This window comes from Oryctolagus cuniculus, chromosome 4 (genome assembly GCF_964237555.1).
Source record: "Oryctolagus cuniculus chromosome 4, mOryCun1.1, whole genome shotgun sequence".
NCBI lineage: Eukaryota > Metazoa > Chordata > Mammalia > Lagomorpha > Leporidae > Oryctolagus > Oryctolagus cuniculus.
Window position 1 is genome coordinate 174,863,649 of NC_091435.1, and position 25,824 is coordinate 174,889,472.

General features: G+C 50.3%; 1 protein-coding gene across 9 annotated transcripts in view; it reads right to left on the bottom strand.

Annotated features, from left to right (window-relative positions):
• SCN10A (sodium voltage-gated channel alpha subunit 10) overlaps window positions 1-25,824 on the bottom strand; it is a 118,709-nt gene that overhangs the window by 20,981 nt on the left and 71,904 nt on the right. For all 9 annotated transcript variants that reach the window (XM_070073062.1, XM_070073058.1, XM_070073057.1 and 6 more), the window contains 4 exons: window positions 23,654-23,892; window positions 19,082-19,255; window positions 2,889-3,248; window positions 1,145-1,591 (listed from right to left, as the gene is read on the bottom strand). In XM_070073062.1, the coding sequence (XP_069929163.1) occupies window positions 1,145-1,591; window positions 2,889-3,248; window positions 19,082-19,255; window positions 23,654-23,892 (1,220 nt within the window). The remainder of the gene's footprint in view (window positions 1-1,144; window positions 1,592-2,888; window positions 3,249-19,081; window positions 19,256-23,653; window positions 23,893-25,824) is intronic.

The following is a 25,824-nucleotide window of genomic DNA, read 5'->3' on the forward strand; positions in this document are numbered from 1 at the left end:
TGCTGCGTGCTGCGTGCTGCGTGCTGTGTCTGGCTCCGTGTCTGGCTCCGTGTCTGGCTCTGTGTCTGGCTCTGTGTCTGGCTCTGTGTCTGGCTCTGTGTCTGGCTCCTGGCTCCGTCAGAAGCCGTGCGAGCTCGGGAGAACCATGCGTCCTCCCTGCTCATCTCCCACCTGCAACCCTGAGATGGCAGGATCCAGCGCTCCGCGGTTCTGACGACGAAACGCGCCCACGTTTATGAAACACCACTCTGCCACGGCACTAGGCTCAGCTGGTGCTGCCTGTGCCGGGTATTCCTTGTCCAGGAGTGAGACTGGGTGTGGACCTGGTCACCTGGAGCGCCCCAACTCCCAAAGTGACTGAAAATGCCCACAGAGTTCCTGTCCTTCCCTCTGGGGTGGGGTGGGGTGGGAGTGCCCTGCCCTCGGCTGTCACCCAGACAAAGGCCTGTGAGAGGTGGCTGCTGGCACACAGGGAAGCGACAGCTGCGTAGGGAGAGGTCACAGAAGAGCAGCGGCCTGAGGCCACTCGGCCTGGCCGGCAGCCCCGCATGTCCCGAGGGGCCACCCAGGGATCCCTGGCCTCCGGCAGCGTGCAGAAGTGCACGCTGTGTGTCACTTAGAAGAGGGTGGTGAGGGCTCGCATACCAACTTAAGATAGTAAGGAATAGTGAAATCATTGAAAAATGTGGATGGCCCCAAGGGCTTATGTGTGCCTTGCGTTCTTTGGCTCCGGAAGCAATGTGTGCCATTTCCCACGGCGACACCTGTTGGGCAAAGCTGGCTGCGTGAGTCACGCAGTCATCAGGAACCCTGCTCCCGAACAACATCGTGTTCTCGGAGCAATCTCATCAGCATGTCATGCGCAGGGCTTGGGCTGGGCCCAGCCAATGGGGCGGCTGGGTGAGAGATGAGCCCCACGTGTCGCACCAGGTGGCCTGGGGCTCGCCAGCCGCCTGCCCCCTTTCTTTCAGGTTCTGTTCAAAGGCCACCTGCTCTGGAGCCCTTGGGCCGGTTTATGCCCCCGTATATCCAGGTGTCCTGCGGCCTGGCCACGCCGGCCCGGCTGTGGGAAGGCCTCAGTTGTGACTCCCTTCTGCCCCGTCCCTCCCCCTTGGCCGGGGCTGTCCCAGGGCAGAGCCCTCACCTGTCCTCTGGGGACCCCATCCTGCCCGGCGCTCTGGGACTCCTGTTCACCGTCCTCTTCCAAGTCGTCCAGGTCGGATTCACCCTCAGCAATGGGCACAGAGACCCACACGGTGGAGCTGCTGATTAAATCGCCGGGTCCACCCTTGGGGCCCTGGGGAGCTGGGAGCCCTCCAGGGCTGCCCGCGGCCGCATCGGCAGCAATGCAGTTCTCGGCTTTGGAGCTGGACAGCGGCAGCTTCACCGGCAGCGGGGGCTGTGCCTTGGGTGGGGGGAGCCGGCAGTGCCTGCTGAAGAAGCTGCGGAGGGACTGCCAGGCGCGCCGGCCGAACACCTGGATCCGCGCCAGGGCCACCTGCAGGTTGTTCACCTCCCCATCTTCCTCCGGGGCAGTGAGGTTGTCGGCACTGAAGGAGTTGAGCAGCAGGGCGATGAACAGGTTGAGCACCTGAGGGGAAGGAGTGGGAGGGGAGACGGAGCCATCAACCAGCGGGGCCCCACCGCAGCCATGTCTGCGGCTGGACGGCGGGACGGTCACAGTCCTGGCCTCTCCCTGCCCACCCGCGATGCTCTTCCCGGAGAGCCCTGGGGATGTCCCAGGTGACCTGTGCGCTGTGGACAAGGCTGGGGGCACGCTGTCCCCCGTGGAGGAAGATCTCCCTGCTGAGCCAAGGGTGGCACCCTGGGACAGCAGGGAAGAGCCCGTGTGGGCCAGCACTGGGGTCACCCCATCTGCTAATGCACTCGCGTCTACTCCTGCCTCTGGGGTCCTGGGCACGTCTCCTGCTGCTTCCGGCTTCACATGCTCCCCCTCCTCACACGTGAGCAGGGCTGGGGACTTCCCACCCCCCGGAGTGCCTGTGAAGACTGAGTGATGCAGGGATGTGAATGCGTGGAGGGAGGCGCGCTTCCTGGCTGAGGGTCGGGGCCCCTGTGGCTCCACAGGCGAGCTCAGCCCCACGCTTGGGGATGCAGGCTGGAGGCATCTCTGGATCAGGGACCAGGAGGGAAAGACTTCAAAGTGTCGGAATCTGTTTCACATCCTGTCTTGGCTTAGCATTCTCCTGTCAGATCCTTCTAGAAGAACCCAAGTTGGCCACCTCCCAGGGCTCCTCTCACACAGGCATGCAGTGCCAGGCAGGACGGGGGCCCTAGAGCAGGTGGGGGCAAGTCGGGGCTGGGGAAGAGATGTTACAACAGATTGGCAGGATGGTCTCCAGAGGGGACCGCCCCAGACCCGGGAGTGGATACTGCTACCAGTGTCCATGGCCCCGCCCCTGGCCTTCGTCTTGTCCACAGGCCTATCCCCATGCCCTCCTGGGTCCTGAGCAGCAGCCCTTACTCCTCTGTTGGGCCCCTCCCTCCATGGCCCCAGAGTGAGCAAGGAAAGCTCTCCTCCAACAGCTGCCAGTTCCTGCCGCGGCCCAGACCCCGCGGCAGGCGATTTGCAGCAAGCCCGGGAGTGAACGCTGTTTGCTCAGTTTTTAAAGGAAGTTAGAGCACAAGGAGGTTAAGTCTCTTGCCATGGGTCACCCAGCTGGCAAGCAGTGGGATGGGGGACTCCACACCAGTCTGTCTCTGCCAGCTGTGCCCGTGTCCTGTGAGTCCAGCTGCCGTCCAAGACACAGTTCTCATAATGGGCGGGGCGGGCAGTCTGAGTCTGAAGACTCTGCAGGCGGCGGGTGCGGTATGGGGTAACGGCGCGCAAGTCAACCCGGACGCCCCCTCCGCCGGCCCCAACTCACCACCAGGTTCCCCAGCACCATCACCGTCAAGAAGAGGACGAGGCACATGGCTGCCTGGCCGACCTGCATGCAGCTCCACATGTTCTCGATCCACTCTCCGCAGAGGATCCGGAAGACGATGAGGAAGGAGTGGAAGAAGTCGTGCATGTGCCAGCGGGGCAGCTGCCCGCTGGATTCAGAGATTTTCTCCCTGTTTTGGAAGTAGCTTTCGCCCAGGAGCTGCTTGCCAACCAGGGCGAAGATGAAGACGATGATGGCCAGGATGATGGTGAGGTTCCCCAGGGCCCCCACTGAGTTCCCGATGATCTTGATGAGCGTGTTCAGGGTGGGCCAGGACTTGGCCAGCTTGAAGACCCGCAGCTGCAGGGAACCAGAGGCGGGGTTAGGCCGTGGCGGCTGTGGTCATTGGAAACCAGAGGGCTGGGAAAAGCATAGGACAACTCATTCCATGGAGACAGAGGGCTCCCTGGACGCTGCTTCCAGCAACCTTTCTTCCCAGGTCACAAGTTACTCAACAATCGGACCAGCCTCAGTGTGCCTCACTGGCTGGGGTCTCAGGCCGGGGTAGTGGTCTTCCACATTTACTGTTCAATAGCCACAAGCCTGATCCGTCCTGAAGTGGGTGGTCCCTCCCTGTAGGGGTATGGTGGGGTTAGAGTGGGCTCACAAGTGAGAGCAGGCTTGCTTTTGACTGGAAGAGAGGCTGGCCAATTCCACCAACGCATGGCCCACTGCAACCAACTGGGCACTGCTCACTTTGGGGCAGTGGACACCGTCTGCTGCCCCTCCCAGCTCTGAAACTGCAAGTGTACATAGTTTCATGCATACAAGATTCAGGAGTTCTAGCCAACCAACGCAGTGAACCTCCCCACTTTAACAAACACCAGAAACACGTGTGCTGGCCTGTGATGTATGTGGCTGTGGGTTCCTGTCCTAGTTACTGAGACAAGAGGAAGACTCAGGGAGTCAAATATGCTGAGTCCCATAAGAGAGAAAGCACTGTGAATAAAGATAAATGAATGTTTAAAAAGAACATGTATGGTCCTTTATTAGAGAGAGTATCTGAGCTCTTGTCTGTCACCAGTCAAGGTATACTTGTGGAGCGTCCACTATGAGCCAGACTCTGGCTTGGGCGCTAGGGTGTGGAGCTGAACAGAAGTGAGCAGCAACCAGTGTGTTGTCCAATAGGCAGGTGGAGCCCTCTGACGCAGGAAGTACCACATCCACTCCTCTGTGTGATGGGGAGGGGTCTGTGTTCACCTTAGAGGTGATCTGGAAGGTGCTCTTAGACTGGATGCAGAGGTAGCTGATGGAGACCAGTGAAAACTGGGCATTGGTCACTTTCTTGGAGGGTATTGGGGGAATGTAGTTAATAATACAGTGATGAAAGTCGCCATTCTCACTGCATATTCTGGACAAGTGCAAAAGCAGAGGCCAGAACAGTCTCTGACACTGATAACAGCTGCCCACCACACCATAAAGACTTGCAGGCACGATGGGGACAGGGAGGGATACAAGGACGTGCTCTTTAGCACCTGAGCAAAAACACCAGGCACTGGCCCCTGCCTTAATCACAGCTGGCTAAGGTTTCTACCAGTGCCTTAGTTAGTTGTGGGAGAGTGTTAGCAATTAGCATTAGAATCCCCTTAGATGGCATTTTGTTGTGCAGAATTAAGCTCATGCTAAACTGTTAGTAAACTGTGAGGAATTCCAAGATGGCGGAACAGGGAAGGCTGTACCGCTCTAGGCTAGGGGTAAAAAATTAAAAAAAAAAAGTGTAGGATGTACATTCTCAGGGGAGAGCTAGAGAGAAAGTCACAGTGGAAATTCTACAGAATTCTACAAAGATACCTGCAGGCTGAAAGAGAGGATAGAAAAAGATATTCCATGCTGACAGAAGTAGAAACGAGCAGGTGTAGCCATCCTAATATCAGACAAAATAGACTTTAACATAAAAAACTGTTAAAAGATAAACAAAAGGGGCCAGTGCTGTGGTGTGGCAAGTAAAGCTGCTGCCTGCCGTGCCGGCATCCCATATGGGCCCCAGTTCGAGACCTGGCTGCTACAGTTCCAACCAGCTCTCTGCTATGGCCTGGGAAAGCAGTGGAAGTTGTCCTTGGGCCCCTGCACCTGCGAGGGAGACCTGCAAGAAGCTCCTGATCCTGGCTTTGGATTGGTGCAGCTCTGGCTGTTGCAGCCAATTGGGGAGTGTACCAGCAGATGGAAGACCTCTCTCTCTCCCCTTCTCTCTCTGTGTAACTCTGACTTTAAAATAAACAAATAAATATTTAAAAAAACAGAGAAGAAATAAATAAAATTGAAACCCCCCCCCAAAAATACAAAAGATCCATGGAATGAAAAGCTATTTTTGACAAAATAAACAAAATTGATACACCATTGGCCCAACAAATCAAAAAAGGTGGGAGAAGACCCAAATCAATAGAATCAGAGAAGAAAAAGGAATTTAACAACAGATACCACAGAAATAAGAAGAATCATCAGAAATTACAACAAAGAGCTATATATCAACAAATCAGAAAATCTAGAAGAAATGGAAAAAGAAGATCAAGTGGATAGATTCCTGGACACACACAACCTTCCAAAATTGAAAGTTGAATCATGAAGACACAGAACACCTAAGCAGCCCAACAACCAAGACGGAGACTGAATTGGTAATAAAGACCCTCCCAAAACAGAAAAGCCCAGGACTGGATGGCTTAATTGCTAAATTCCACCAGACAAATAAGGAAGAGCTAATTCTAATTCTTCTCAAGTTATTCAAAACAATTGAAAAGGCGGGAATCCTCCCAAACTCCTAATTCCTAAACCAGAAAAAGGAACAACAGAGAAAGAGAACTGTGGACCAATATCCCTGATGAACATAGATGCAAAACCCTCAACAAAATATTAGCTAATCAAATCCAACATCAGGAAGATCATTCACCTGAACCAAGTGGGATTTGTCCCTGGTACCAGGGATGGTTATCTGCAGGTAATATGGAAGACTAGGCTGGATCCCTTCAGTCTCATTTTTGCCAAATAACACCTAAAAGGCTGGAAAACAAAATCTTCAGTGTTTCGATGACCTGTCAATAAAGTAAGGAATTCTGCAGGCAGAAATGAAATTACAGGAACCCAGAGAAACCCAGAGAGCCGAACTGATTGCTAAAATCAGCTTCTCTCTGGAGACCTTTACATGATGGCGTGGGCCTACATGGAGGCAGCAGGGGTCTCTGAAGCACGGGAGCAGGAACACAATGCACGTGTGTGAAAGGTACTGGTCTCACCAACACCGGAGCCCCTCACAGACTGGTTCCAAAGAGCTGGTGCCTCCCAGGACGAGCCAGACACTGCCCAGCAGGACGCAGGGGAGCAGGGGAGCTGCACTCCAGTGCTGGCCACCAGGCAGAAGGGGCGAACAGACACTGAGAGTTTGGAACTGCAAAGCGCTTCTCACACAGGCTTTTAGCTGGGCTTCACACTGCTAAGGTATTTCAAGTGAGCATTTAACTTAGAGGAATCTTACAAAGTGCCCTGCGGATATAAACGAAATACTCTCTGGAAGAACCTGTCTTCATTCCAGGTTTTAAAGGATTCCCTCTAAAGGTGTCTGAGAGTTTTTGTAAAAACTACCCTGCCAACCAAATGAGCATGCGTGCACACACACACACACACACACACACAGGCACCAGGGGTGAGAGGGATCCAGGAGAAACCTGGCAGCAGTCATTCACACAGCAAGGTGGTTACCCCAAGACTGCAATATAATTAGGGATAATAGGTTTTAAGAAATAAAATTAAACCTGAGGCTATGTGCAGAGAACAAGAAACCATAAGAAAATTTGAAAAATAAATAAAAGAGCCTTGACAAATGAAAAACATAATACTTAAGATTAAAAATCTCTTGACAACCGACAGAATGGGAAAAAATATTTGCAAACTATGCAACAGATAAAGGGTTAATAACCAGAATCTACAAAGAGATCAAGAAACTCCACAAAAACAAAACAAGCAACCCACTTAAGAGATGGGCCAAGGACCTCAATAGACATTTTTCAAAAGAGGAAATCCAAATGGCCAACAGGCACATGAAAAAATGTTCAAGATCACTAGCAATCAGGGAAATGCAAATCAAAACCACAATGAGGTTTCACCTCACCCCGGTTAGAATGGCTCACATACAGAAATCTACCAACAACAGATGCTGGAGAGGATGTGGGGAAAAAGGGACACTAACCCACTGTTGGTGGGAATGCAAACTGGTCAAGCCACTATGGAAGTCAGTCTGGAGATTCCTCAGAAACCTGAATATAACCCTACCGTTCGACCCAGCCATCCCACTCCTTGGAATTTACCCAAAGGAATTTAAATTGGCAAACAAAAAAGCAGTCTGCACCCTAATGTTTATTGTAGCTCAATTCACAATAGCCAAGACCTGGAACCAACCTAAATGCCCATCAACGGTAGACTGGATAAAGAAATTATGGGATATGTACTCTTTAGAACACTATACCACAGTAAGAAACAACAAAATCCAGTCATTTGCAACAAAATGGAGGAATCTGGAACACATCATGCTGAGTGAAATAAGCCAGTCCCAAAGGGACAAATATCATATGTTCTCCCTGATCGGTGACAACTGACTGAACACCAAAAAGGAAACCTGTTGAAGTGAAATGGACACTATGAGAAATGGTGACTTGATCAGCATAGCCCTGACTGTTAATGAACAACTTAATACATTATCCCTCTTAGTAGTTTTTTTTTTTATCTGTTCTACTTAATATGACTGGTTTAATTCTGTGATTAATACACATTTATTCTTAAGTGTTGAAATTTAACTGAAATGTGATCCCTGTTAAACATAAGAGTGGGAATAAGAGAGGGAAGAGATGTATCATTTGGGACATGCTCAAGCTGACTTGCCCCAAATGGTAGAGTTAGAAACATACCAGGGGATTCCAATTCAATCCCATCAAGGTTGCATGTACCAATGCCATCTCACTAGTCCAAGTGATCAATTTCAGTTCACAATTGATCATAATGAAAGGACTAAGAGTCAAAGGGAGCACATAAACAAGTCTAGTACCTGCTAATACTAACTGATAGAATAAAGGGGAGAGTGATCCAACATGGGAAGCGAGATACTCAGCAGACTCATAGAATGGCAGATGTCCTAAACAGCACTCTGGCCTCAGAATCAGTCCTAAAGGCATTCGGATCTGGCTGAAAAGCCCATGAGAGTATTTCAGGCATGGAAAGCCAAGACACTCTGGCAAAAACAAACAAACAAACAAACAAACAAAACAACCTAAATGAAAGATCTCTGTGAATAAGATCCCAGTGGAAAGAACAGGTCTTCAAAGAAGGAGGTACCTTTCTCTGAAGGGAGGAGAGAACCTCCACTTTGACTATGACCTTGTCTAAACAAGATAAAAGTCGGATTACTCAAAAGGCTTCCATAGCCTTGGAAACTCATGACTGGAGCATAGGGAGATTACTGATGCCATAAACAGGAGTGTCGATTTGTAAAGTCAACAACAGGAGTCACTGTGCACTTTCTCCTCATGTAGGATCTCTGTCCTTAATGTGCTGTACATTGAGATTTAATGCTATAATGAGTACTCAAACAGTATATTTCACTTTGTGTTTCTATAGGGGTGCAAACTGTTGAAATCTTTACTTAATGTATACTAAACTGATCTTCTGTAAAAAAAAAAAAAAAAGAAATTATCAATCCCCAACTTGACTCTCACTGGGATTAAATATGACAATAGGTCTGATCTGATTTCATCATCATTTAAAAAATCATCTATTATTTTTCACTTTATGTTTCTGTGTGGGAGCAAACTGTTGAAATCTTTACTTAATGTATGCTAAACTGATCTTCTCTATATAAAGAGAATCGAAAATGAATCTTGATGTGAATGGAAGGGGAGAGGGAGTGGGAAAGGGGAGGGTTGTGGGTGGGAGGGACGTTATGGGGGGGAAGCCATTGTAATCCATAAGCCGTACTTTGGAAATTTATATTCATTAAATAAAAAAAAAAAGAAAAAAAATCTCTTGTAGTTTTTTTTTTCAAGATTTTTTTTTTATTTTTATTTTTTGACAGGCAGAGTGGACAGTGAGAGAGAGAGAGACAGAGAGAAAGGTCTTCCTTTGCCATTGGTTCACTCTCCAATGGCCGCCGCGGCCAGCACGCTGCAGCCGGCGAACCGCGCTGATCCGATGGCAGGAGCCAGGTGCTTCTCCTGGTCTCCCATGGGGTGCAGGGCCCAAGCACTTGGGCCATCCTCCACTGCCTTCCTGGCCACAGCAGAGAGCTGGCCTGGAAGAGGGGCAACCGGGACAGAATCCAGCGCCCCGACCGGGACTAGGACCTGGTGTGCCGGCGCTGCAAGGTGGAGGATTAGCCTAGTGAGCCGCGGCGCCAGCCTCTTGGAGGAGTTTTATAGCACATTTGACACAGGGAAGTTTGATGAACTGAAGATAAATCGAAAGAAATGATCTATAATGCAGCCCAGAAAAACGTGAGATGGAAAAGTTCAAAATGATGTAAGAGGGCCAGCTGTGTCTGCACCCAGCAACCAGCCAAGTGGAGACTCCTGAGTCTGGTGGGGAGAACAGACAGAGGCTGGGTGCCCGTGACTGTGGGAGGCTTGTGCGGCAGGGCTGTGAAACACTGATGCTGCCTGGGAGGAGTCTTCGTGTGGCTGGGACCTTAGGAGTCACTGTGGGAGGCTCCACACAATCAGGGCTCCCTGCTTACCTGGTGAGGGACACTGCTGGGGAATCTGAGCTTAGACCAAGGACTGCACAGATCCTTTGTGTGGTCCTTGTGGCACAGCAGACAAATAATACACTCACAAGGGCTAGCATCCAGGACTGGTCTCCTTCAAGGGGACTCAGCTGAGTCTACCCCAACAGACAAGAACAAGCCTCCATCTGATAAGAGAGAGAGAGATTGATTTACCACGCCAAACCTGGGAGTGTCACCTCAGACAGGCCCTTCACCCTGGAGCACTGAACACAGCTCCTTGGCCTCACACGCCACATGCCTCTTAGGCATTCCCTGAAAGCAGACACTACTAATCCACACAGACACAGTCCAAAAACAAAAGCTGCCCCAGTGAAAAAAACAAAGAAAATACCAACGAGTATCTCCATAAATGCGGAATAACAAACACACCAATTCAAGAAACAAGAATAAGGAAGACAACATGAGCCCCCAAAGAACACAACACTTCAATACTAGATTGTGAAGATGATGATATTGAAGAAATGTCAGAAATCAGAAATTAAGAATTGATCATAGAATTACTGAGAAGTAATCAGAAGTGAATGCATGAACTAGTGAAATCTATACATGACACGAAAGAAAATTTCTCCCATGAAATTGAGATCTTAAAGAGAAATAAAATTAAATCTTTGAAGTGAAGATTTCAATAGAACAAATAAAAATGCAGTGGAAAGCCTTAACAGAATCAGTGAAGCAGAACAAAGAATATCCAACTTAGGAGACAAAGCACAGGAAAATACACAGTCAGATTAAACACAAGAAGAAATTAGAAAACTAAAAAACACTGTTGGGAATCTACAGGATACTATTAAATGCCCCAGCATATGGGTTACAGGAGTTCCTGAAGGCGTGGAAAGAGGGGAAGGATTAGAAGGCCTTTTTAGTGAAATAATAACAGAAAACTTTCCTAATCTGGAGAAAGAAAGGGACATCCAAGTACAGGAAGCACACAGAACTCATAATAAACATTACCAGAAAAGATCTTCACCACGATGCATTGTAATCAAACTCACCACAGTGAAACAAAGAACAGATTCTAAAATGTGCAAGAGAGAAACACCAGATTACTCTCAGAGGATCTCCAATTAGACTCACAGTGGACTTCTCATCAGAAACCTTATAGACTAGGGGAAAAAGGTACCCTAGTCCACTGCTGGTGGGAATGCAAACTGGTAAAACCAACATGGAAGACAGTACGGAGATACCCTAGAAATCTGGATATAGACCTACCAAATGACCCAGCCATCCCACTCCTGGGAATTTACTCAAGAGAAATGAAATCAGTATCAGTAAGCAAGAGTTATCTGCACCTCCATGTTTATTTCAGCTCAATTTACAATAGCTAAGACATGGAATCAACCTAAATGCCCATCAACTGAAGACTGGATAAAGATATCATGGGATATGTACACTATGGAATGCTCCATAGTGGTTAAAAAAAAATCTGGTCACTTGCAACAAAATGAATGAATCTGGAAAACATCACAATTAGTGAAATAAGCCAGTCCCAAAGGGAGAAATACCATGTGCTCTCCCTTATCTGTGTGCACCTGAAATGAAATTTATTGAAGTGAAATTGACACTTTGAGAAGCAATGACTTGAACAGCCCTTGTCTTAACTGCGGAGGGATAGTTTCGTCTTTTTTTTCTTCATACTATTTGTTGAACTCTTCACTTAACATAGAGTTAATCATGAATATAAAGTCAGATCTCAGTAAAAAATAAGAGTGGGAATAAGAGGGAGGAGGAAGTTTGTAACTGTAAAGCTGTATAGTTCTGCATACAGTCCTATGGACTTACTTCAGAGGGTATAGTTTAAAAACTTGTCATGGGACCCCAAATCCCATTAAGCTGGGTGGTAGAAATGCCATCTTAATTGTTAAAGTGATCATATTAAGTGTTAAACTGAACATATAGATAGGATTAAGTGTTAACATGATCATATAAATAAGATCAAGTGCCTGGTAATAATATAGATAGAATCAAAAAGAAAATGTTCCAACATGGGAAGCAGCCGACACATCAGACTCACAGAATGATAATCGCTTTAAATAACACTCTGACCTCAGAATCAGCCCTTAAAACTTCCTGGTCTGGCTGAAAAGCCCGTGATAGCATTTCAGGCATGGAAAGCCAAGACACTGTGGCAAAAAAATGTTCTACATGAAGGATCTCTGTGAGTGAGACCCCAGCGGAAAGACGTGGCCATCAAAGAAGGATGCACTTTTCTCTAAAGGGAGGAGAGAACTTCCACTTTGCTTCTGGCCTTGTCTAAACCCTGACAGAGTTTGTTGACTCAAAAGGCTTCCACAGCCTAGGCAGCTCATGTCAAGAGCCTCAGGTGATCACTAACATCACACATAGGAGTGTTAATTGTTAAATTAATAACAGGAGTCACTGCGCACTAACTTCCCATGCAGGACCTCTGTCCTCAATTTGTTATTATGAGAATTAACTATAAAGCTTGTTCTCAAAAAGTTTTTTTTGTGTGTGTGCGCACAAAATGTTGAGATCTTTACTTAGTATACAGTTGGTCTTCTGTGTATAAAGTTAACTGAAAATGAATCTTAATGGAGAAATGGGACTGGGAATGAGAGAGGGAGGAGGAGGTGGGGCGGGAGTAGGGGAAGGGGGTGGGTATGGTGGGAAGAATCACTATATTCTTAAAGTTGTACTTATGAAACTTGAACTCAATAAATAAAAGATTTCTTTGGAAAAAAATAATAAGGGAAATGGTGTGTGGGGTATAAGGAAAAAAAGATTAAAAGAGCTTGAAGGAAAAAATAAACAACAACAACAACAAAAATGACCTAAGAGATGTGGAGGGATGAGTGACAGAGTCAGAGTCCAGAAGGAAAGAAAGAATGGAGTGGAGGCTACAGATAATGTCTGGGAACTTTCTAGAACTCAAGAAAATCTATAGATTCAGAAAACCAATGTATTCTACACATTAGAAATAAAAATAAATTTATACCGAGACACTTTATAGTGCAATTGCAGAACACTGGAGACAAAGACAAGGTTTAAAAGAACCCAGAGAAAGGCAACAACAGCAAAATGAAAAGCTGATGGCTCATCAGCAACAGTGGAGATGAAACCATCACTCAAGAGCTCATACCCGTAGGAATATCTCTCAAAGACAAGAAGAAAGCCAAGGCAGATCTCAGATAAACAAAACAGAGAGCTTACTGCACTTACTCAGAGATTCTAAAGAAGGCACATTAGCCAGATGGAGAACCATCCCAGAAGGAAGGTGTGATACACAAGGTATGAAGAGCAAGCAAGTGCTAAGTGTGAGAATGAAACCCAACGGACATGAAATGAACACCACAGTGATGTCTCACGGGGTGTGGCGGAGACTCCCAGATGCGCAGGCAGACTGCGTTACAGCTTGCAAGTGGTGGGAACGCAGTATCGGATTTTGGCCCTGGGATGGAGATGGAGGCATTAGGGGTGTACATTATCTTCAGGTGCAGCCACAAGCCCCTGGCGTTTCTCCTTTCCTTCCGCGGACACCACAGAGGCATCCACTGAGGCTCATGTCATCACAAGATGAGGTCATCCTGCCTCTCGGCGTCATCACAGAGCAGACGCTCCCAGGACAGCTGCCTGTTGAACCTCTACTACTTTAAGTCACAGATTTGGGTTGGGGATTGAGAGATTGCTGCAGTTAGCTGTATGTCTCCTGATTAATGTGGAAACGAATACAACGAAAAGGCACCGTCATTTGGAAAACGTCCAATGTGCGGCACTGGCTTAGTGGTCATGTGTTGGACAAGAAAGCCAAGAAGGCAGGCTGGACAAGGCTTGCTCTGTGTTAATTTTCATGGCAAAAGTCTAGCTTGCAAAAATTCTGGAGGCAGATCATAATCCTCTGAGCCAACTGCCCAGGTGGAAGGGTTTGTAAAACCTTGGTATTGTGTGTCAGTTGTAATTCAGACTATTTGTCTCAACACTACAAAAAGACATGACTCCAGGAAAGATTTTGCTGGTTTGTTAGAAATAAAAGAACCTAGAACACAGATAAAGTGCCTTAAAAATTTGGGGAAGTCTAGTGCCTCCTGATCCCAGGGAGCAAGCAATGGGGTCAGACCTCTAACTGCTGAAGACTGATTCGCTTTTCCAATGGATGAGCAACTCCGGCAAAGATCATGTGTTAATGGGAGAGCCACCATTTGTCTTGAGAGAGAAAGGCACAGGGACAGAGAGCAAGCAGAGAAATAACGTGGAACTGAGGACTCTGTCAACAAAAATACGTTGAATGTGTAGCACAGGAGCAGTCTGGAGCCACTGCAAGGATCTGTACCGCGAAATAAACCAGGAGCCCTGATTAAGAACATTTCCACACTTTAAGATAGAAAAAAAAAAAAACCAAAAACCCCTGGACTCATGATTTTGCACAAACAAGAAGAAACTCTGAGGGCTGAAGGCTTTCTTCAGGTATGGGTCAGTCACTCCTTGAAGATGTCCCATGAGAGCTGCCTGGCTTCCATCAGGTGAGTGAGGGATAAAACTTTATTGGGTTAAACTACTGAGTTTTTGGGACTGTTGATATAACAGCAATATTTACCACTAGTTAGTGAAAAAAAAGGTTAAAATCAAGATAAAGTTAAAATACTTAGCATGACAATAAGTCAAGGGGAGGGGTAACTGGAATGAAAAGGTGTTGGGGGGGGGGTGAAGATTTTATCAAGCTGTTGACTTTGATTAAGTTGCACTTATGCTGTCACTTCCAAGGCAACTACTAGAAGACCCAAAGCAGAGTTTTCAGTTTTCAAAGCAGCAAAGTCGGGAAACAGAACAAAGAGAAATCACCACGTTAAAATCAAGGAGCGAGAGGGACCCGGCTTCACACCTGTCCAAATACATCAGGCTTCACAGTAAAACAAGTGCACTTAATGTTCTGGCTAGAAGACAAAGCCTGGATTGTCAGAACCAAATACCAGCCCAAAACTTGAGCGTGTGCTATTTGCCAGAGACACATAAAAGCCCTAAGGATCACAAAGACTGTCAGTACAAGAGCAGATAAAAACATAGCTGGCAAATTCTAAGCCAAAAGGATGCAAAGGTATTTAATCAACGTCAGGCAAAAGAGATTTTTTTTAAGGCAAAAAACATTTCTAGAGATAAAGAAGGTCAATCTTACAGAAGTTTCACTTTATTAGGAAGACACAGCAACTTAAAAATATGTATGCACTTGGTAATGTAGCCTCCAGACAGACCCATAATCAGAACTGGGAGATATTTTTATACATCATCCCCCAGTAACTGCTAGAACAAACAGCAGGCGACAATAAACAGGGATATGGAATACTGATATCACACGATGAACTTTCTCTACCGAAAGGGTATATGTAGACTATTGCACCCCACAACGGCAGAAGATAAATTCTTTACAAGTACATAAAGAACATTTTCAATATATTGAGCCAAAACCAAATTATCTATAAACTTCAAAGCATTGAAATCATACAGCATATGTTTTCTGACTACAATACAATTAAGTTAGAACTCAATGGCATAAAGATGACTAGGAATGCCACATATGTTTTGAAATTAAGAATTGCACTTCTAATTAACCTTTGAGTCCAAAGATGAATCAAAGTTGAAATTAGGGAATAGTTAGAACTAAGCAATAAGGAAAATTTTACATATTAAATCAGTTCTTAGAAGGAAATTGAAGTCTTAAGTGACTCTATTGGAAAAGAAACTAGACTGAAAATTGCATCTTAAGAAGTTAGAAAAGAACAAAATATGTAAATGGAGGATGTAATTAAGATAAGACACAGGATTATATGAAATAGAAAAACACCAGTGACGCACACAGGATTAAAAGCCAAAAGTTGGTTCTTTGAAAAAATTAATTACATTGATGATCTTTGGCAAGATTAATGAAAAATGATGAGAGAAAGCACAAATCACTATTATTAAGAAAACAGTGACACAAGCGTAGGTGATACCGACTTTAAGAGAAAGAGGCATAGTGCACTGGTTCATCGTTCCTATAACAAAATACCCGAGGCTCGGTATTTATCAGGAAGAGAGCAATTTAAGCCACCGTTCTGCAGGTGCAAGGGCATGGCCCTGGCACTCGCTCAGCCCCGGGGGAAGACCTCAGACACACGGCCTCAACCGTGACAGGAGCACAGGGTCGCACCACAGAACTCGGGGTGAGAGCAGCTGGGGCCCATGAGGGCTGCATCCGTCCCTCTGAGGGCGCACCGGCCACGACCTAGCGAGCTCTCACTGGGTCCCAGTTCTTAGAGCCCCATCGCCTCTCAGCCTTGCCTCTCTGGGACCTCGCCTCAGACAGAGCCACACAGGCTACACACAAATGATAGCATAGCATACACAGCTCCGTGCGAACAAACTGGAGATTTAGATAAGAGGGAAAAATGGAACGACCGGTCAGAGAAACAGAAAACCTAATTCAATCAGCAACCACAAATCTTGACCTCCAGATGACTTCACTCCGAGTCCTACCAAATCGACAAGGAGCAGGCAATTCCACTCCTACTCAAAGACTGAGTATAGAAGAGAGGGAGAATGCTCAGCTCTATTTTAAAGGAGACTGGCATAACCTCGATACCTTACCACCACACTCGGCAAGGATGACGCAGGTGAGGAAAGTTATGGGTCAAATACTACTCGTTAATATGGACGCAACAATCTACAGCAAATTATCAGCAAAATGAATGTTCTAATGTATTCAAAATACATTATGGGGGCAGCACTGTGGCGTAGTGGGCTAAGCCTCTGCTTGTGTCGCTAGCAGGTTCATGTCCCAGCTGCTCCTTTTCCTAGCCAGCTCTCTGCCATGGCCTGGGACAGCAGTAGAAAATGGCCCAGAGTGCTTGGGCCCCTGCGCCCACATGGGAGACCTGGAAGAGGCTCCCGATTCAGATCGGCCCAGCTCCGGCTGTTTCAGCCATTTGGGGAGTGAACCAGCGGATGGAGGACCTTTCTTTCTGCCCCTCCCTCTCTCTGCCTATAACTCTACCTCTCAAATAAATAAATAAATCTTTTAAAAAATACATCATGATCCAGCTGGGTTTATTCCAGGAATGTGAAGTTGATTCAGTCTTAGAAAATAAATTCATATAATTTATCACTTTAACAAATTAAAAGAAAGTTTCATGGCCGGCGCCGTGGCTCACTAGGCTAATCCTCTGCCTGCGGTGCCAGCACCCTGGATTCTGTCCTGGTTGCTCCTCTTCCAGTCCAGCTCTCTGCTGTGGCCCAGGAGTGCAGTGGAGGATGGCTCAAGTACTTGGGCCCTGCACCCGCATGGGAGACCAGGAGGAAGCACCTGGCTCCTGGCTTTGGATCAGTGCAGCGCACTGGCCATGGTGGCCATTTTGGGGGTGAACCAACGGAAGGAAGACCTTTCTCCTCTCCTCTCTCTCTCACTGTCTAACTCTGCCTATCAAAAAAAAAAATTCATGTGATTATCATGATACACACAGAACAATTACTTGATAAAACTAAACATCCATCTGTGATAAATATTTTGAACAAAAAAGAGCTTCCTAAATTGATAAAGTTCTTTGTTTTTAAGAAGTCTTGCCACAGATGTCAGACTTGGTAAAATACTGGAAGCGTTCTCTCTGGGGTCAGGAAAAGGGCGAGGATGCCTGGTCTTACTGCTGCTCTTCACAGCCCTAACAGCCTGGTACAGAGAGGGAGGAACCAGAGTAGAAAAGGAGGAGAGAACTTGCTGTTCCTACATGACCTCATTGTGTTAGAAATCCAAAGGATTATACTAGACAACTCATTGGAATTACTGAGATATTCCTGGATGATAAATTAAATATTACAATGTTAGCCAAAATAGTTAGAAAAGGGTACGTTGTGGCTGTCTGGGGAGTGAACCGGCAATGGCAGGGCTCTCTCTCTGAACCTGGAAAGTTGATCTCCCAGAAGTCGAGAGTAGAGCAGGGGCCCCAGCAGCCGAGGAGAGCAGAGGAGAGGGCTGGAAGGCTGGACCACAGGCACTGAGTCAGTGCTGGGTTCTGGGGTTCTGCTCCACTGCAGGGTGACCACAGACAGCGATGACTGACTGTATATTTCAGAAGAGCTACAAGAAAAGGCTGGGGATGCTTTTAGCACAATTAAAGGGTGGGTGCTTGAGAAGACGGTTTTGTGCACCCTGATCTGATCTGAGCATCACACTGTGTCCACATATATTGAACCATCACCGGACTCTGGCTTCACGCAGGGGGAAGGTCCTCTTGGAGGAGGTGACTTGTGGGCCAGGTGCCCAAGGTGGAGAGTAGCTGAGCCCAGCGGAGGCCACAGGGGAAGCCTTCCAGGCAGGGGAACACACGTGCTGGGAGAAGTCCTGCTACGTGTCGGGAAGGGAGAGGCCTCAGGCTGCAGCAAGAGGCCAAGAGGACAGTGCTTGGCGAGTGAGTAGGCGGTCAGGGGAGCTTTGCACACTGCCAGCCAGACCCTGCACTCTGTTCTCGCAGCAGTGGGAAGCCACTGGGGAGTTATGTGTAACGCATGTGCTGTTGACAGTAGGGGAAACCCGGTGTGCGTGTGTTTGTATGCAGTATACGGGAGCCTTCTGTAATACCTGTCTACTTTTCTGAGAATCTAAAATTGTTCTGAAAAATAAAGTCTGTAAATTAAAGCTATGAGACTGGCCCACTGAGCCATATTGTTTTTCGCCAGCAATGCCCACGCCTTGGATGCAGACGTCAAGGGAAATTGTTGGCTTTGACTCCAGGCTATGGGTTTGCCATGCACACAGAGCTGCAAGGGCAGAAGGCAAGGCCTTGGTGATATTGCAAGGCCATGGTGATACTGTGGGCCATGAATCTGAGCCAGGGCAGGAGGGAAGTGCTGCAGACCCCACTTCCGTTGTGGAGTCAACCTGTTTGGTTGTTGGGGGCTTTGGACATTGTAGGTCGCACCATGCACCTTAAATCAGCAAGCTGTTTCCCCGAGGGTACCAAAAACGCTTTATCAGAGGACTCACAGTGGCTTCTTTGGGGACCACGTCTGGATGTCTTCCACTGGCCCTGCCTTAGGGCCCGCCCCTTGCTTTCGTGTTCTGGCTACTTAGAGAAATAGGCTCTTCTCTAAACGAGATGTCATGTCAAGAGGCCGGCCTGGTGCCCGACACGTCATAAGTTGGCATGAGTGTCGTTGCTATTATTATTTGGGAAGAGAACAAAAGCCTGCTGCTGGTGCAGAGGCGGCGACCCGCCCAGGGTCAGTGAAGTCAGCCCGGGAAAACCACATCTGCAGGCTCCCCGGAGCCGTGCCCACCTCCCTGGGGACAGGCAGGAAGGGGAGCCAGCTGTGGAGTGCTCGAGCGCTCGGGGACAGAGTGCGTCCCCCAGGCTGAGCGCCTGGAGGTGGGTGGGGTTTCCGGGGGCAGCGTTACCAAGCGGAAGGTGCGCAGCACGGACAAGCTGCCCTTCTTGGACATGCCCAGCTCCAGCAGGCTCACAGTCACGATGATGCAGTCGAAGATGTTCCACCTTTTCTGGAAGTAATAGTAGGGGTCGAAGGCGATGATTTTGAAGACCATTTCCGCAGTAAAAAATATGGTAAACACCTGTGGGTGGAAGCAGGTTCTTCAACACAGTGGGGTCTGTGGGGTTGGGGGATGATGGCTAAAAGGAGAGCCCGGCCTCCGGTCTGGCTTCTGTCCCATTTTTAATCTCCAGTGCTCAGGGGGTGTGCGTTAGAGCCACGTGGACGGTAGTGGGGTGGGGTAAGTGGATCGTCTCCAGGGAGGCTGTTGATGCCACTGAGGTAGCTGAGGGGCCAGTCTGCTCCGGTGGTTAACAGCGTGGGTTGAGTGCAACCACCCAAGAAGAATCCCAACTCAGCCGTCTGCCGGCTTGTGTGAGCTTCACTGGTGACACAGCCCTTCTTAACCTTAATCTCCTCATGGGTGCAATTAATGCATGTGCAGCCCTCAAGCAATGGGCTGGCAGGTATAAAGCATTAATAAACATTCGTGATTAGCGGGAACAAAGGACATTGTGAGATTCCTTTCCGCTCTGAGTGTCTCTAGTTGTCTTAAACAGGACAGAATTCTGGCATTGGAAGAGGCAAGGAGGACAGCAGAGGCCAGGGCCGGGGGCTCCCCTCATTCCCATCCATTCCATCAGAGCCCGCTGGCAGGCTGGGAGGCAGGCAGTGGCAGCCCTGTACTGGCAAGGGAACAGGTGAGCTGACCACGCAGCCAGTGCCATAGACCACAGCTGTGGGACGCACAGCATCTGCTGTGTAGCCTCTGCAGGCAGCTAGGATGGTGCATGTGTGTGTGCCTGTGTATGTGTGTGTGCATATGCACACGTGTGTGCACAGGTGTGTGTGCGTGTGTGAGGTCCTGCATCTTAGAGAGACGGAGTCAGCTCTGGCTCCATCCTATCAGCCTTGCAACCCTGGGCAGGATACTTGACTTCTGAGTGTTAGTGCTCTCCTGGGATGCGATGCTGGTGACGACCACGCAGCACAGGTACGCTGCTGAGGTCACATTCCCCGAGCACTGAGCACACGCCCTGCCTTCCTTCCTCAACTGGCTCTGCGCTGTGACTCCTCAGCGTCTCCAGCTACAGAATGACAGTGGGTGGGGCTCAACAGTCTATTTTTTGCATTCGAGTTTTAAAAGATTTATTTATTTATCTGAAAGGCAGAGTTGAGGGGAGGGGGGAGAGAGAGAATATCTTCCATCCACTGGCTCACCCCCCAAATAGCCACGACAGCCAGGGCTGGACCAGACTGAAGGCAGGAGTCAGGAGCTCCATCTGAGTCTCCCGAGCTCTGGCACCATCTTCTGCTGCCTTCCCAGGGGTATTAGCAGGGAGCTGGACGGGAACTGGAACAGCCAGGGCTTGAACTGGTGCTCATATGGGATGCCAGCATCACAGGCAGACTCCTCAAGTGCCCACAGTCGATGGGGCTGGGCCAGGCTGGGGCTGGGAGCAGGGAACTCAGTCCAGGTCTCCCATGTGGGTGGCAGAGACCCGACCACGTGAGCCATCCCTGCTGCCTGCAGCACCAGCAGGAAGCTGAAGTCAGGATTCAGATCTGACACTCAAACCTGGATACTCCGATATGGGACGTGGGCATCCAGCACCCTAGCCGCCAGGCCAAGTGCCCAGCCCTGTGATTCTCTGAAATACAGCACAGCTCTCCTTGCCTGCCTTTGCGATGTAACTGCACATACTGATGGGGCACAGTATCTCGTCTCACACAGCTTTGGGCAGAACACGACAGCCCAGCTTAGGTGCACGCTGACTGTACACTGTTCTGGAGCCTGCTGTGGGATGAGGGGGAGGGGGAGGAGACTTCTGGGGAAGAGTTTTCTCTGGGACCCCTGCACCCACGGCTGCAGTCTCTGGGGAGCTGGAAGAGCTGGGAGTCCCAGTGCACCTGGGCGACCACCTCTGGGGGACCCGGAGCCCTGCCAGTTTCTGCTTACTAAGTGTGTGTGTATACACGTGCAGGCACAGGCACACACACACACACACACACACACACAGCAGGTCCCTGAGGCGGTGCAGCCCCAGGGTTAAGAAGAATGGGCTCTGAGCCAGTCGGCTTGGGTTCAGATCCCAGGGTAAGTTTCTTAACCTTGTGCGTCTCAGTTTTCTATCTGTGAAAGGGAGCAATAATAGCACCTGCCATATAGGGTCGTGGTGCAGATAAAACGAGGTAATCCAGGGCCGGCACTGTGGCACAGTGGGCTAAAGCCTCCATTGGTGATGTTGGCATCCCACTGGGCACTGGTTCTAGTCCCGGCTGCTCCTCTTCTGATCCAGCTCTCTGCTATGACCTGGGAAAGCAGCAGGAGACGGACCAAGTCCTTGGGCCCCTGCACCCAGATGGGAGACCAGGAAGAAGCTCCTGGCTTCTGATTGGCCCAGGTCTGGCCATTGCAGCCATTTGGGGAGTGAACCAGCAGATGGAAAACCTTTCACTCTGCCTCTCCTTCTCTCTGTCTGTGGCTCTACCTCTCAAATAAATAAATAAATAAACAAACAAACAAATAAATAAATAAAACCTTTCTTTAAAAAAAAAAAACACCACAGCTAATCCACAAGGAGCTTGGGAGAGCACGTCTGGGCTTGAGTGGGTGCTGTAACAATTATTGCAGCAAAGACCAGGCTGGGCTGCTGCTGTCCCTCTGAGTCACTTTAATTCAGCCTCCACTGAAACTCAGCGTGGATTTTTTTTTTAACTTGTTAAAAGCAAATAATACTAAAAAATGCTGGAGGAAGGTTTAAAGTAGCATCGTGCCTAAACTGGATGTGACAGGAAAAACAGACACCCAGCACAGGGGTCCCCACATCCCCCCTCCCTGCCTCCTCCTGCCTCCTCCACTCACCCAGCACAGGGGTCCCCACATCCCCCCTCCCTGCCTCCTCCACTCACCCAGCACAGGGGTTCCCACATCCCCCCTCACTGCCTCCTCCACTCACCCAGCACAGGGGTCCCCATGTCCCCCCTCACTGCCTCCTCCACTCACCCAGCACAGGGGTCCCCACGTCCCCCCTCCTTGCCTCCTCCACTCACCCAGCACAGGGGTCCCCACGTCCCCCCTCACTGCCTCCTCCACTCACCCAGCACAGGGGTCCCCACGTCCCCCCTCACTGCCTCCTCCTGCCTCCTCCACTCACCCAGCACAGGGATCCCCACGTCCCCCCTCACTGCCTCCTCCTGCCTCCTCCACTCACCCAGCACAGGGGTCCCCACGTCCCCCCTCACTGCCTCCTCCACTCACCCAGCACAGGGGTCCCCATGTCCCCCTCACTGCCTCCTCCTGCCTCCTCCACTCACCCAGCACAGGGGTCCCCACGTCCCCCCTCACTGCTTCCTCCTGCCTCCTCCACTCACCCAGCACAGGGGTCCTCATGTCCCCCCTCACTGCTTCCTCCTGCCTCCTCCACTCACCCAGCACAGGGGTTCCCACATCCCCCCTCACTGCTTCCTCCTGCCTCCTCCACTCACCCAGCACAGGGGTCCCCACGTCCCCCCTCACTACCTCCTCCACTCACCCAGCACAGGGGTCCCCACGTCCCCGCTCACTGCCTCCTCCACTCACCCAGCACAGGGGTCCCCACGTCCCCCCTCCCTGCCTCCTCCTCCCTCCTCCACTCACCCAGCACAGGGGTTCCCACGTCCCCCCTCACTGCCTCCTCCACTCACCCAGCACAGGGGTCCCCACGTCCCCCCCTCACTGCCTCCTCCACTCACCCAGCACAGGGGTCCCCACGTCCCCCCTCCCTGCCTCCTCCACTCACCCAGCACAGGGGTCCCATGTCCCCCCTCCCTGCCTCCTCCTCCCTCCTCCACTCACCCAGCACAGGGGTTCCCACGTCCCCCCTCACTGCCTCCTCCACTCACCCAGCACAGGGGTCCCCACGTCCCCCCCTCACTGCCTCCTCCACTCACCCAGCACAGGGGTCCCCACGTCCCCCCTCACTGCCTCCTCCACTCACCCAGCACAGGGGTCCCCACGTCCCCCCTCACTGCCTCCTCCACTCACCCAGCACAGGGGTCCCCACATCCCCCCTCACTGCCTCCTCCTGCCTCCTCCACTCACCCAGCACAGGGGTCCCCACGTTCCCCCTCACTGCCTCCTCTACTCTTCCTGTGCCTCAATGGCAGCACTGAAAACCAGGGCCGCTGTGGTTGCAGGCTGGGCCGTAACGGAGCTGGAAGGAACCTTCTGTGTGCTTGGATTGCCACTAGCCGGGGAAGCGCTCTCTGGCTTCATTCCAGGAGAAGCAGCCAAGAGCCCGAGTCGAGTGGCTGTCCCAGGCTCTGTTAAGGGGTTCCAGAATACCGCCTCCCACTCAGGGCTCTCTCCAACCACTGGCCTGCGCTTGTTCATCCCAAAGTGATTTCCGCCAGCTCAAGCCGGGTCCTCCAGAGTCGCCCCCTGTGCCCCGTGTCCCCCCCGCCAGGGCTGCCACCCCGCCCCCGCCCCGCCACTTACGATGTTGCCTGTCTGCAGCATGGTGTCGAACGTGCTGCTCATGCCGTGGTGCTCCATGGCCATGAAGATGGTGTTCACCACGATGCACAGGGTGACGGTGAGCTCGGTGAAGGGGTCGGTCACCAGCTCGAAGAGCCTGCTCTTGAGCCGCACCCACGTGGGGCAGCACTCCCAGATGAGGTACTTCTGAGCCAGGCCGGTCAGGCACGGCGGGCACCTCTGTTCCGACTCCTCCAGTTCTGCATCACAGGGGTGGTCAGGAACAGCTGTCAGCGCCCGCGTCTCCTGGGACGCCCGTCCTATGGCCATCTCACAGGCCTTGCTAGAGCTGGTCACGACCTCAGCCCCCCTTCTCCCCAGGAATCCTCCCTGCTCCCTGGCTCCTTTAGTCTCGCAGCTTCACCCAATCCCTGTCCCCATCCCGTCCTCAAACCTTCGGGCACGCACAGTTTACTGCCTGTTACTTCTGTCATGTTCTCCACCTCCCCGGCTCAGCTGTCACGCCTGTCCCTTTAACAGACCCTCAGTTCCTTTACCTTCCTCCTCCATCGCATGTCCCTGGGAAACCCAACTTGAATGCACCCGGTTTGCAGACTCCTGTGCACTTGCACCCAGGAGCTGAACCTGGCCGGGGAAGAACACACAGCCGCGCTACCTGGGCCCAGCAGCGATGCGGGAGCCCCAGCGTGTGCCTCGCAGGAGTCCTGCTTCTGCACCACAGGCTGCCCCTTCACCTGTCCAGCCTCCTCCGGCCACCAGCCCGGCCTCTTCCCCTCCACTCCTCACTCTCTTCTGTTTCACTCAGGATGCACAACTGCCCTCCAAGGACTTCCTCTCCTCCCCCCACGCCCCGCAGTGTGTGAGTCACTCTTCCCTCCTACTCACGAGGGGCCTTTCCTCTCCCACCCTCTCAAGCCCCTGCCATCCCCCTTGCCCCCTTTGAACCACCCGCACCAGCATGTACACTGGCAGTGTCGTGTGCAGGTTAAGCTGCCCCGTGCGATGTGGGAACCAGTTCGAGTCCTGGCTGCTCTGCTGCTGAACCAGCTCCCTGCTAGCGCACCTGGGAAGGCAGCGGAAGGAGGATTCCGATTCACGCACGTCACTGTGGGACAGCACGTTCCAAGCTGAGTCTTAGCCACGCCAGCCAAGTGCTGGAGAACCGAAGCATTCTCTCCTAGTCTCCCTTTTTCCTCTGTCTAGAAAATCTCACTGAACCATCTGTTTGCCGTTTATACGAGAGTATTTTTAAAGTTCATGGAAAAATGGAATTAAAAGTTTGTCTTGGTGCAAAATATCTTGAAATCCATACATAGTTGTTTCACGATGTGCATTTCCCACAGACTTTTGAAGACCGTACATATGCAGGGATTTCCTTCTTTTTCTTTTTTTGCATCAAAATAAACTGCCTCTTCATCCTGTTTTCCACTAACTTTTTGAAATGTCTGCGTAGGCACGGTTTCTGCACTTGATCCTAGCCAAAAGACTGAGCAGCAGTGTGTCCAGTGTCTGGTCTCTTCCTTCAGCACTGGGCTCCTGTCTCTCGCTGCCTCCATTGAATCTCCACTTGGGTGTGTAACCAGGAATTTCATGGCTGTAAGTACAGCAGTTCCACTACCAGACACGCGTCCTGTATAGACACCAGCCCACATAGGCCAAGACAGACGGTGCCCGCTCTTTACAATAACAACACAGTGAAGAACATTATGAGAAGGGAGAGGGTGATGGAGAAAACCTTTCTATGGGTGAGGGGTGTGTGTGCTCGTATCTGGATAGGAAGTGGCTTACAGGATACAACAGCGACTGGGAAGGGGTGTGCTGGGAGACCAGGCAACGGGGTGTGGGGTGGGGTGGGGTGGGGTGGGGTGGGGTGGGTGGGGGTCCTCGGCAGGAGGGTGTAACTTGCACTGCAGGCACATTTGCTGGGAGACCAGGTCACGGGGTGGGGGTGTGGGCTGTGGGCTATGGGGAGGGTCCTTGGCGGGAGGGTCTAACTTGCACTGCAGGCACACTGCAAGGCTTGAATGCTACTACTCCGGGCATTTTCTGAAAGCAAATGAAGGTACCGGAAGTACCAGGCACCACATACCCCGTCTGCTACCAGCTCATCCCCCACTGCTTCCCTAAACATTCATGTCACGTGCTTTCCCATATTTGTGGTAACTGACAGA